Raw genomic sequence first — 12,635 nt, 5'->3', positions numbered from 1 at the left:
AAAAAACATTCGTCGCAGAGGTTACAGGGGAAAGGTTGTGCTTCCCTTTGGAAAAAATACTGGGTCGAGACAGGTTTTTTGTTCTTGAATTTCTTAACATTTATGCATAAAAAATATACGAATCAGACCGCTCAATTAAAATAGTAATAACAATAATAATAATAATAACAATAAGAAGAAGAAGAAGAAGAAGAAGAAGAAGAAGAAGAAGAGGAAGAATAAACAATCGTCGTAAACAATATTTACGGCTTTATGTGAGTGGAATTTCGGGTCATTTTAGAAACAAATCTTTCTAATGGAAGACAAAATTAGTAAGCCTTTTTTAAAAGGTCTTATCCCTACGAAACGGAATAGCACCTTTGTTGGAGATGTTTCAATGTGATTAAAACGTTGTGAGGCAGTGTCGTGAAGCGGTGCCACGGGACAAGTAAGTGCTGTTTCTGCTTCCTCGTCTGACCTCGGTCAACGAAAACTGGCTGTATTTATACAGTTGAATACAGTTTATACAGTTGGAAAAAGTTGTCCCCTGTAAACGATGGGAACTGATGGAATCATGAGGTGATCTGATTGGCATGCGCATACTTCGTGTTTTGTTTTCTCTTTTGTCCGCCAAAAGACCAGACGTGCTTCTTTTTCTAAGAAGGAATACGGCTATTTCAATTAACGTTGTCGTATCAAAGTATAAAGCTGTAAAAGAAGACCTCAAGATTCTGTGTATTTTTTTATGAAAATCAAAATCAGCTATGTCTCGTCCGTCCAGTGAAGATGTACAATGGCAAGCCATTTGGATAAAAGAAATGTTAGGATATCAAGTGGATGAGGTGGTAGCCTCTTTGAAGATGTCGTTAAGCTTTAAGCTTTGATCCGACAACGTTAATTGAAATAGCAGTATACAAATAAGTTCATAGATCAAACGCTTCCCGGAAAGCGGGTTGGGTCTTAGCGTTCATGGTTTACACCTTTTTCCTGACGACGTTTATCAATCGATTGTGTATTCCAACTCCTTCGGATTACCTGATAATCTCCCGGATGGAATGAATCTCCCGAGCAACCCTTTTGGAGCACCAAGTCTTTCGCATTTTCGATCTTCTCTCTTAAATCAACTGGGATTTTAATCCCGTATTTTCTCAAAATCCAAAATACGTCTCTCTTCAGTAAAATTCATGTTTCCGTTTCTAAGTCTACTTCGAGCTCTTTTTACTTAATCTGCTAAAATTTTTGCTTGGAAAAAAACACAGAAAACAGATAAATTTTTCCCAAAAAAGGGCGGGGAGGGGGGGGTAGAGTAAGTTTTTTTCAAGCGGGCGAGTTGGGGTTTTTGGGCCATTTGGGCAAGAAATAAATGACGCAGGTGGGGAGGGGGAGGGTTTGGGTAAAATTGGAAAATTTTCCAAAAAAATTCCAGTGCCCTATTTTCTGGTTTTTCATTTTGTTCCTAGTCTATATTTTAAGAGGAATAGCGTCATGTCTGCACCTTAGTTGCCTTTTCCAAACACGAAAATATTCCCCTCCCCCCGCCCAAAGAAGGGAATAAAAAAATCAGCCCCCAGGAAAGGCAGGCATTTGCTGTTTTTAAATTTTTTCTTTTGTAATTGCAGTTAGACAGATAGATCGTGAGTTGATAATGACTAATTTACAAGCCTATGGAATTCCTGTGTCCAAACAACGTTATCGTATCGTATCGTATCGAAATTCCAGCGAGGGACCAGTTCACAGGTCAAATAATTTCACAGTCTTAGAAAAAAATCCCTTTTATGGGGGGGAGGAGGGTATGGACATTTCCTGGAACTACACAATTTGAATTATGAATTTTAATAAATGTGAACACAGTTTGAATAAATCTGATGTGAGACAGTACTCTATGTTAAGGTTTTATAACCCAAATTAAGACTCAAGAACCCAGAGTTGACACTCACAGTTTTAATAGGCTTAACATTTACTTTGGTATTACAAAATGTGAGCCAGAGAAAAGTTAAACTACAAGACCATTAGTCCTACAAAACTTGAAATGCATATTGAAAACTACTAAGACTAGAAACAGGTAAAAATTTATTTTGTAGAACTAACAACTAAAATCAAGGCGCACAGCTCGGGAAAAAAATACGTTTTTCTGTAATAGGTGCAGGAATTCTATCGCTTCTTAGATTATAACTGTGTACAAAGGTAACTAAGTCACTAAATCTAATACACATTGTAGCGTTCAAGAATCCTTGAAATTCTTTTATGGGCAAATTATGACATCTAACAGCCTGGATCTCTGGAACGACTCGCTCTGACGAAGGGCTTACGCTCGAGACGTCTTGTCTCGAATCTCTTCATGGTAGCCAAATCACCTTATCAACTCTGTTGATAAAACAAAACATTCGTTTCTAAGCTCCCACCAATGTAGCACCATAGTTTCTTTAGAAACCAACCCTTTATCTCTAGACGTATCCCTGGGAAGAGCAATAATGTCCAAGCATCTGGCCTGAACCCGGCCCCCTGAATACCCTGTTCAAAATATTTTTGGACACCACTACAGATTGACGCAGCATACTCTATTTTACAATTACTGTCAAATTCTGGCGCGTTGATTGGCTCGTAGCTCTTGTGTACGAGGGCACAGACAATTAAAATTAACGTCAGATGAAACGCGAGTGCTTTCTTAACGAAAAATAGAGCCTCGTACTTTTTCCATGTTATTGTATACACAAATTGACGGCAGTTCGCCGTTCGCCGTTCGCCGGCGGCTCGTGGTTCCACTTGAGTTTTGAACATTTCCTGACGTCAATTTATGAGTAAAAGACCGTAGAAAACTGCCGTCAATTTGTCAGACAGATTCTACATTACATAGCTGCTACATTAAAGCATATAACAAAACTTAAAGGTTATATCAAGAGTTGAGAACGACTTAGAAAAATACACTGTATATATGAAATCCCGCTTAACGGACGATTTTCTTGGTCCTACCCCAAATATTTTCCTTAAAATAAACCCGCTTAATAAGGACACTCTGTAATACGGACACTTTTTCTGGTCCCAACGGTGTCTGTAATAATGGAGTTTGACTGTATTTGCTGGCAATTTGATGAGAATGGGTAGACACATGCTCGTGAGAGTCCTGAAAGTCTATCATACTCAAGCCTATGAGGGATCCACCTCATGGATATACAAAAAGAGCCATCTATTACACGTGAATTCTCGGATTCGCTTATCCCCGACACCGGCACCATTATCTGTGCCTCGCCTACCAACACGTTTCATTCCAGCAAATTACCTTCAGCCTCCCGTACGTCAAATGTAAATGTTCTTAACGCTTACATCGGAAACTTAAGAGTCAATGTCTGAGAAAACCGGGCAAAATCTGAAAAAGCTGAAAGATGGGGGTCGGCCAAATTATTCCATACTAACATCATAGTTAGGTTAGGTGGACTTATGGGGAAATTTACTAAAGTTAACTCTTCAAGTGTTTTGGTATAGGAGAAATGAGGTCCACTCTCCATAACCCCCTCAGGTCCTAGTTTTTCTGGTAAATTTGACCCAAATTTGACAGCCAGCAAAAACTGTAAAATTTAGCGAACAGAGTTCGTGTTTTGTACCTGATATAAATGGGCATAGAACTTCTTGTAAAAAGCCAGAGATATGCGAAATAAGCAAAAGTCACTTTACAACATTTAGTTTTGGAATACCTATATTTCGCATCTGCGAATGAGCAAGAAATTAGCCATTTTCGAACTCACGCAGAACACACAACTAAATCTTCAGCAACAATCGGATGCTAAAACCAAACACTCTTACCTTCCCTCTATCACAATCATCAATAATCTTTTTGGGCCATTCAAACAGCAAGATGCTCCACCACCTCCATTACTCCTACCACTCGTTGTCATGCACAGCACGGCACGACGTAAGCAATGTGCCGATTAAGCCGCTCTTGGATTCCACATTGGATTTCTCCACGGTTAAATATATGGAGTTGACTAAAGTGGTCCCAAAAAATCAGAACCCCTCTCTGGCCAATTTAACAGAAGGAAAATTTTAAAAGAAATACGAACTAAACAGAACGACGCCATCTTGAGTTGGATTACTCTCAAGGGACTGGGACCTACTTATGTTTACTTTAGGTAGGGAGGGGACAGGGAAGGACCTATCGCCGGCGCATTGTTGCTAGAAACGTCTGTCTGTCGCGATAAACAGCTCAAGATCTGAACAAATAACGACATGAACGAACCATGCTCAAAATAGAACCAGCAGAACCGCGCAATAGCGTGAAAAAATAACTTTATTGGATTTTTTTTTGAGCGCGCGGCTTTTGATGTACATTTCCACCGTCAAGAAATCAGAGATATCCAACTCGCGCGTTCTTCACAACTCGATAAAGCACGCTAAAGCATGAACAACTGGAATTGTTTACGTTGACTTTAATAACAAAAATTGCAATGCCTTTATAAGAAAGTTTCCGTTTAGTAACTTCGAAAGAAGTACCGTTATTTGACACTTGTACTACACAACACTAGTAAAACAAATCTCTGTACAATGCATAAGCAAACTGATCACAGTTATTACTCAATAAATTGACTCTCCTAGGTTAATCTCTCTACTCGACACGCTCCCCTCTGAATCACTGAGGAAAGCTGAAATATGATCTCTACCTTTACTGCAAGGCAATCAGATTGGATGTGTGAAATAAGTAGAAACAGTGTCATGGAATTGTTCTACCTTTAAAATAAACTGCGTAAAACTAAATCTGCGCTTGATATTTAGAAAAAAGAATTTTCCTTGCAGATCCCCTTTGGGTTGGAATTTCCTTTTTCCTACAGATAACTGTCTTTTCCAAGGTATGTTTGTTTTTGCTTCCGATCTTTTGTTTACTTATTTTGAACTTTGCTAGTTCCGTTGGTCTGTCAATGAACACATGTCGTGAAGCGAAATATTTACCTTGGAGCCCTCACTGAATACGTCATTTGCTTTTAATAAAAGCGTTGGACTTATAATTCCGGCTTGTCATGTACACCAGAAGGCCCTTAGGAGTATGCGCTTTTTGGTTATAAAAGCTGCTGTTGAAAACTTACACAACAAATTAACAAAAAATTAGTTTTGGCTGTATTATCTCCGCTTTGATACCTTGATAAATATGATAGGAGACAGGAAGGAGGAGCTGCCGGACCGTCAAGAACGCTAATCAGAGAATAAACAAATAACATCAAGTTAACGTAGAATCTGCAACGCCTAACGCTTAAACTCTACTGGGATCATCACAAAATTGTCTCCGGGTCGAATAAATTAAGAAGTTATATATCGGTCCAAGGGAACAGTAATCTTACTATTAATTCAAAACATTCACCTTAAGCTTGTCCTCAATTTTGAGGTAGCATCCTCCACTTTAAATCTGCTTGAATGGCCTTTTCGACAAGTGTTTATAATACACAGCGCTGAAACAATATTTGAAATGTTGATTTCAACTGAATGAGATGTTTGTTACATTGTAACAAAACAACGCATTTGATAAATTAGCAGAGATTTCCGAACTGATAAGAAACTACACGTAAGGTGAAAATATCTTAAGGTAACATATAAAGAGTAAATTAATTACCCAAAAAAGGTGAATTGCGAGAAAATAATTTAAATATTGGCTCATTGTACATACCGGATCCTATTGGAACTGAAACTTGAAACTCCTGGTATATTTCCTCCGACACCTGTTTGTTCACCCGACGAGGATTTTTTGATTTTTTAGCTTCACCTCTCTGAGATGGGTGAGAACAACTGGATTTTAACTTCTGGTAATGTGTTGTTAATTCGTATTTGTGCTTTGGACATTTCGCTGTCTTCCTCTGATAGAGAATGCAATCCGGCGCGATTGAGAATAATATCAGCCTCGTTAATCCGTGTCCCTAAGCCTCGACTTCGATCCACTGACACCCAGATTAGTTAGATAATCTGTTAAATCCTTTCTGCATGATTTTAGAGGAATAACATAAAGCTCATTTGGCGCGTATGGTGTTGGACCGCATACACTGGCCACAGTTGAAAATAAGCAGCTTATTTTGCGTTGTACATTACGCTTCTGAGTGCAATGTAAATACTGTCGCAAAAGACTGGAGCGAAGACCATATGTCACGTAATAAATGTAAATATGGTAAGGACAAAATTGTCATAAAATACTTTCGTACGTGTATAGTCTCTTACGATAGAAAAGAATATGACGTTATTTTTTCGGATTTTTTTCCCTTTGTATTGAAACAAAATAGAGTTTCTGCAAGTGAATCTACAAACAAGACTTCCAACTGGGCTACGGTATTGTTTCTCTAAATTACTCTTGTGTTTGTGGCTCTTACTTGATTTGTTGTAATCTCGTCTTTGACAGTACAAGACAGCTTGACCCAGAAACTTCACCTCATCAAAGCCCACAAAATGCAAATTAAATTTCAAAACGATATTCCCTGCCCAGCAAGCATAACAACATGTAGGCCATTTAATAACCAAGGAAAATGGTTGTAACTCTCGTTGGTATCTTCATTTCCCAATAGTTTGTTATTATTTGCCACTTACGGCATGCGCCTAAACCAGCCTTCCTTAAATAAAAAAGCTTACTTATGGAAAACAGCGTGGAAAAATCATCCATGGCCAGCCTTGGCTAGCCCCTGGCTCCCTTACAACCAATCAACTAGTTCCCAGTCTATCCCGAGTGAACAAATTCAACAAGGCGTCGTTTTGTTTATTTTCGCGTTTTCTTAATTTTCTTTCCGTTAAATTCGCAAGAGAGAGGATTTGAATTTTTTGTGGAACCAATTTGATCAACTGAATATTTTTAACTTAAGACAAACCCAATGCGAAGTCCGGGAGCGGCTTAAACAGCACATTGATTGCGTAGTGTCGTGCTGTACATGACATCGAGTAGTAAGAGAAATGGAGGTGATGTAGCATCTTGCTGTTTGAATGGCCCAAAAAAATATTGCTGATTTTGATAGATGGAAGGTAAGAGTGTTTGGTTTTGGCATCCAGTTTTTGCTGAAGTTTTAGTTGTGTGTTCTGCGTGAAGTCAAAAATGGCTAAGTTCTTGCTCATTTGCAGATACGAAATATAGGTATTGTAAAACTAAATGTTGTAAAGTGACTTTTGCTTATTCCGCATATCTCTGGCTTTTTACAAGAAGTTCTATGCCCATTTATATCAGGTACAAAACATGAACTTCGTTCGCTAGATTGTACATTTTTTGCTAGCTGTCAAATTTGGGTCAAATTTACCAGAAAAACTAGGACCTGAGGGGGTGATGGAGAGTGGACCTCATTTCTCCTATACCAAAACACTTGAAGAGCAAACTTTAGTATATTTATCCATAAGTCCACCTAACCTATCTATGATGTTAGTATGGAATGATTTGGCCGACCCCGATCTTTGACCACCTGCCTGGTTTTCTCAGACAATAACTCTTAAATTGTACGGGTATTGGGGAGGCCTTTATTAGAGAGATTAAGCAACACGTTTGAGGTAAACGGCAAACGGCAGAAATGATCACGTGACCATGTTTACATAACATTTAGCACTCACTATATTTATTTTCTCAGAAAAATAGAGTAGCTTTGTGTTAACATCAAAGGCCAGAATTATCTTGTACTTTTTTGGTCTATGTACTCATTTTTTTCAAGAAAACATAAACGCACGATTGTCGTTTGCGTAAATGTGGTGCTTAATCTCTATTCACAAGTAAAACTTTCCTGCTAAATGATTTGTGTAATGATGAGCCTACCTATTGTTCAAAGCAGATTGCGTTAACTTAATCCACTACTATCTACTATTTCACTTTAATTGCTTATCGAATATATTTTCATTTATTTTTCAATTCTTCCACACAGGAACCAGAGGAGTTCTATTCTATCAAATTCAGTGATAAATTCTCTTGGCTAATTTTGATATATTTCTCGTTGTTGTCAACAAGACAGTTTTGCTTTGTACAAAAATTGCCATGGCCCGTTGTGAATTCTAACTGTATTTCTGTTTCCATATCTTTGGATCTTGTTTCGATCGCATGGGATCCTGAAATGGGTTTGAATTTTACAGGCCAGGTCTGAAAAAGATTACTGAAAAGTTATGTAGTTTGGTCTGAATTAGGATCAGGGTTTGGAGAACCGAGCAGCACACTCCCACCAAAAATTCCGAAGGAGGCACGAAGAGCCGAAAAAAAGGACGACGTTAGCAACTTACTGAGCCTAGAGCTATTTGCCAGCGGTTTTTTTTTTTTTTTTTTTTTGAGGGAGAAATGGGGAACTGAATTGAAGCAATTTAGAGGAGTAGTAAGGAGCTCAGACTGTCGCCAACGTCCCCGACAGTACAAATTTGAGTTTTCGTGTGTCGTTAATGATCGCCGACCATCGCAGAAATCTGGGACGCGTCATGAAAATAGAAACACTCCTACTTTTCCCGATTTGTCTGCGATCCCAGACGATCGGGGCTGTCTACGGCGATTTCCAGTTTTCTTTAGTCGGAAAAGTCTGGGACGGTCGGGAAACAGTGAAATCACTGATCGTCTGGGATCCTCCTGACATATTAAAACTAAGCTAAAAAGGGCTAACCTTTGTTCAAACTGTCATTTTTCTGATTTTTTGTTGTTGTTGTTGTTGTTTTTTCGACCTTATCTACAGTGTCTTAATTTGCTGGTTTTGAAGGTTTAAGTACTGTTCGCTTTTACGGCCATATGGATGCAAACGATCTATTGAAATTTTATGAGGTATTCAGGGTAGCATTGAGGATCAAAAAATACGACAAAGATACTTGGCTTTCCTGTGTTATCAACCACAGATTCATACAAAATCTCCGGTCTGGAACGGTCTTTCGGTGGAGGAGCTTTCATAGCAGAGTTGCCTTGACAATATTGACCAACCAGGACCCGGGCAAGGTACATGTACCGAGGTCCACCTCCACCCCCTGCGTAGTTAACTGAGTAAGAGGCATCTCTAGCGAAGTACACTCCGCGCCCATACTTAACTCCTGCAACAAAATAAGAGATTTCAAAACAAAGGTTATTAGTTATTGACGTTTTATATTTTACTTTGAGAGAGCTTCAAGGGGCACGGTTATCAACCGCAAGTGTAATGATACTTTAGCTGCCGTGAATCCCCGCACAAGAAGTGCTGAAGATGAAGAGAGCATTCCGGCCTTAAATACTCTACTCCACAATTTATCCATCTGAAGTTAGTTTTGAATCAACCAACAAAAGTGGAAACTTTTATTTTGACAGGAATTGTAGGCGGCCATAGTTTTGAAAACGTGTCTACCCATCCGGGAAAGGGAACTTAACCCTTTAAACTTTCTTTTTATTTTCATGTTTTTGAGTTCGCCTTGTTCTGGGTTGATTTTGTAACATTATAGCGACAGGAACTGTCAACAACAACACATCGTTTTTAAGAACAGCGAGAGACCTTTGTATTTCTTTCTGTGTTTTCATTGATAGTTGACCCCCCGTGGGGTTAAAAGGTCAAATATTCCACATTTTTTGGTCCTTAAACTAGGAAAAATGCATCATGTTGCCAGGCTGTAGCTTGAGAATTTAAGCTGAGAACCTTTTATTGCCCTCCACATCTATGGCACGATATTTCACTACAATTGGCAGAATGTGGGTTGCATGCAATGAATGATTTGTTTTACAGGCAGATATGAATATGTCGCATTTTTAAGCTATTTTTTCTTGCATTTAAGTACCTTGAGAGTACAAAGTTTACTGGAAATTGCCAGAGAACGTTGAAGGTACTCCTTTAGACCTGCCAATGCCAGAAACCTCTTCAATCAAACGTTGTATCTGGCGTTGTTTGTTTTCCAACATAGGCTATTCTCCTCTTGTACCGAGCGAGTAAAATTATCGTTCGCCGGCGAACGATAAATTGAAATAAAAAATGTTAAAGGGTTAAAGAGCGGCAACTGGAGTAGGGTAGGGAGAGGTAAGGTTGGAGATGGACAGAAATTTGAAAAGATGTGGTAAATTTAATCTTCTTCACATCGATGGGATAGTATATAAGGGACTGTGCAATAATTATCAGGAGGGGGGGGGGGCTGAAAAACCAGAGGGGGGGGCATTACCTAAAATTGCTGCCAAGATAGGGGGGGTCAAAGTAAAATCATTCATTTGACAGAGGGGGGGCCTTAAGTTTTATTTGTATTGTAAATAAACTTAAACGCAATTAAAGATTCTCAATACAGGCCTCATGACAGACTGTAACAAATATCAATACGAACAGCTGTTAAACGATTATTGAAAAAATAAAATTCCATCAAAATGAAAAGATAACTGATTAATTTTAACCCTTCTTCTATTTAATTAAGCTGACCCTATGTAAAGCAAAAATCATGCACTTGTTTTTTAGCATCCCCCGTAAAACAATGGGAATCAAACAGATCTCGTAGACAAGCTTTGTCGGTTTTTGATGTGAATAAAAGTAATGTTTCTTCATCGACTGAATCGATTTGCTGAATTCCAGGCTTTGAATGGTCGATATTTTTTCACCTGCAAAAAGCCAGGGAAAACGTTAGAAGATACTCACATCGACACTCACCACCAACGAGCCCACGTCAAAATTGTGCGTATGGCTGCATACGGGGATACCTCCCCAAACAAATCAATTACAATGGACATCAGTATGGATGATAAAGCTACACTGAAAGCTGGTACAGATGTTGGGTGGCAGGGATCGAAAGGGAAAGGAATCTTCATGTCGACTCAAAATCGGCAGCAATACAGAGGACATGATTTTGTTGGAGTTGAAAATCAGTTAACTCCTAGTGCATTTAGAGCCATGAAATGGCAGGTGGACAATGTGAATGACCATCCTTCTCTAGTCCGCACATATGACCAATCTTTTGTGACTGTCAGACCAAAGGATAAAGACATGCTTGGGTCTTCAGGAGGTGTTTGGGCCTCAGAGCAAATCCGCCTAGTTCAAGAGTATCCTGCTGTGTTTTGCATGCCTTCTTCCCTCCCTAGCTACATTGCTACATTTTTACTTCGCGTCTTGCATCAGTGTTCACTTTACTCCTTTTGTACTTCACTAGATGATGAAGTTGACTTGGAATCACTCAGATCTTATGAAGACGAAAGAAAAACACACCTAGAAGAGGGTCTGCTTACTGCTTTTTCTGATTTCAAGGAAGCGTCCGGAACTACTCCAGTTCCTTGCGGAATCGAAATGAGTGATTTAATCTGTGTCGTAGAGGAACTCTTATACAAATTGACAATTTGCAGAGTGCCGAAGGACATAAATGAACTTGTGGCTTTATGTGACCGCCTTTGTGATATGGTAAAGAGTTACCCAGATCGCCCAGTTCCGTTCCCTGTTGTTTTAGAGCTAACAGACAAAGGACCAGGAGCAGGAGTCCACAACGTTGAAGTTCAAGAGCTTTTTGTACTAGTTTGTAAGGTTCTTGAGTCCGACCATCGTATCCGTTTACACAGAGCACCACATGACTCAGCACAGAACGAGGCTGAGAGGACTAATGCCGCCATTGGTGAAGCTCTGGCAACTGGTAAGCCAGTTGAACCACCAATACTGATCCATTTCACGGTCTTACAGCTGAACAAATGGATAACATGACTTTAAAAGAGATTGAAGAGCATTGTGCATCATGGAAAGTAGAAAATACATGGGATCTAACTAGAGAGGTGTCAGATCGAATCCACGACGAGCCAGGGCCTGGGAAACACGATTTTCTTATTTCTGTCCCCAGTTACCCTAGGGAGAAGCAGATCATACAGTTTCTTGCCAAATATCTTGTTCAGTGGAGAAAGGCATCTGCTGATAAACGTAAAAAGATGTGCGGAAATGCTATGTCCTTGAAGCTTCAGAAGCTTAAGGACAGTCATGTACGACAAGGGCAATACTTCTTAGAATACCTTAAGTTTGCTTGTGAGCCCACATGTAATTCGTGTGAAAAGGAAGGGTGGACAGCTGGTGTTCCTGCAAAATGGTTCCCTGTTCCTGATCTTAGGGACACAGCAGCCTTACCACGCGGGTATATTCTATCCAATGTGACCAGTCTGAGTGAAGAAATCGATCGACAACTTCCAAGTGTGCAAGTCAAGAAGTTAGTCGATTCTGGTATGTTAACCTCTTCCAACGCCAACGAACTACAGGAGGTGTGTGAGAAGGTGATGGTTGATGAAATCACTCTCAAACGTTTTGTTCAACACCGTGAGTTTATTGCATTGAAAGCTAAAAAAAGGGAAGCTGAGCGCAATACCCTTCCAGACATTAACTGGAAAGAAGAAGATGAAGTCAAATCCCTCACAGCAAGACAAATTAAGATCTATCTTAAGCAGAACAATCTTCCTGTATCTGGAAGCAAAGCCGTGCTGGTAGCACGTGCTCTTGGTTTCTCGCAAACTGGAACACGAAACAACGAAAGAATTAGTGCCAATGACAGTGACACAGAACTCCTATCCAGTGATTCCGAATGCGACTCTGATTCTCACACAAGCACTTCCGAAAACAACTCTGAGTTGGATTCAGATGACTCCGAAACGGATGGCTTTGTTCAACACTCATATGAGGTATTATTTGTTCCAGACGACGACGTCCAACAAGTAAGCGTACGCTTACAGTAGCATGACAATATAAAAGGTATGCACTTAAAGGCATCTATGGTAATGGTGGCGGCGAGGAGTGAGT

General features: G+C 39.6%; 2 protein-coding genes across 2 annotated transcripts in view; one reads left to right on the top strand and one right to left on the bottom strand.

The window, feature by feature from the left end:
- LOC146449976 (protein mono-ADP-ribosyltransferase PARP14-like) overlaps positions 1 to 12,635 on the bottom strand; it is a 112,063-nt gene that overhangs the window by 54,857 nt on the left and 44,571 nt on the right. Inside the window, exon 10 of the mRNA XM_085100923.1 lies at positions 7,411 to 8,967. Within this exon, the coding sequence (XP_084957049.1) occupies positions 8,690 to 8,967 (278 nt within the window). The 3' untranslated portion in view covers positions 7,411 to 8,689. Of the gene's footprint in view, positions 8,968 to 12,635 lie in introns of the transcript that reaches the window.
- Positions 10,599 to 11,866, top strand: LOC146449978 (uncharacterized). Its single transcript, XM_085100928.1, has one exon. It carries the CDS (start codon positions 10,599 to 10,601, stop codon positions 11,559 to 11,561), a length of 963 nt encoding a protein of 320 aa, XP_084957054.1. The 3' UTR covers positions 11,562 to 11,866.

The sequence above is a fragment of the Pavona decussata genome, unplaced genomic scaffold, assembly GCF_977016875.1.
Source record: "Pavona decussata unplaced genomic scaffold, jaPavDecu1.1 SCAFFOLD_527, whole genome shotgun sequence".
NCBI lineage: Eukaryota > Metazoa > Cnidaria > Anthozoa > Scleractinia > Agariciidae > Pavona > Pavona decussata.
The sequence above is the reverse complement of the archived record's forward strand: the minus strand, read 5'-3'. Positions and strand labels throughout refer to the sequence as shown.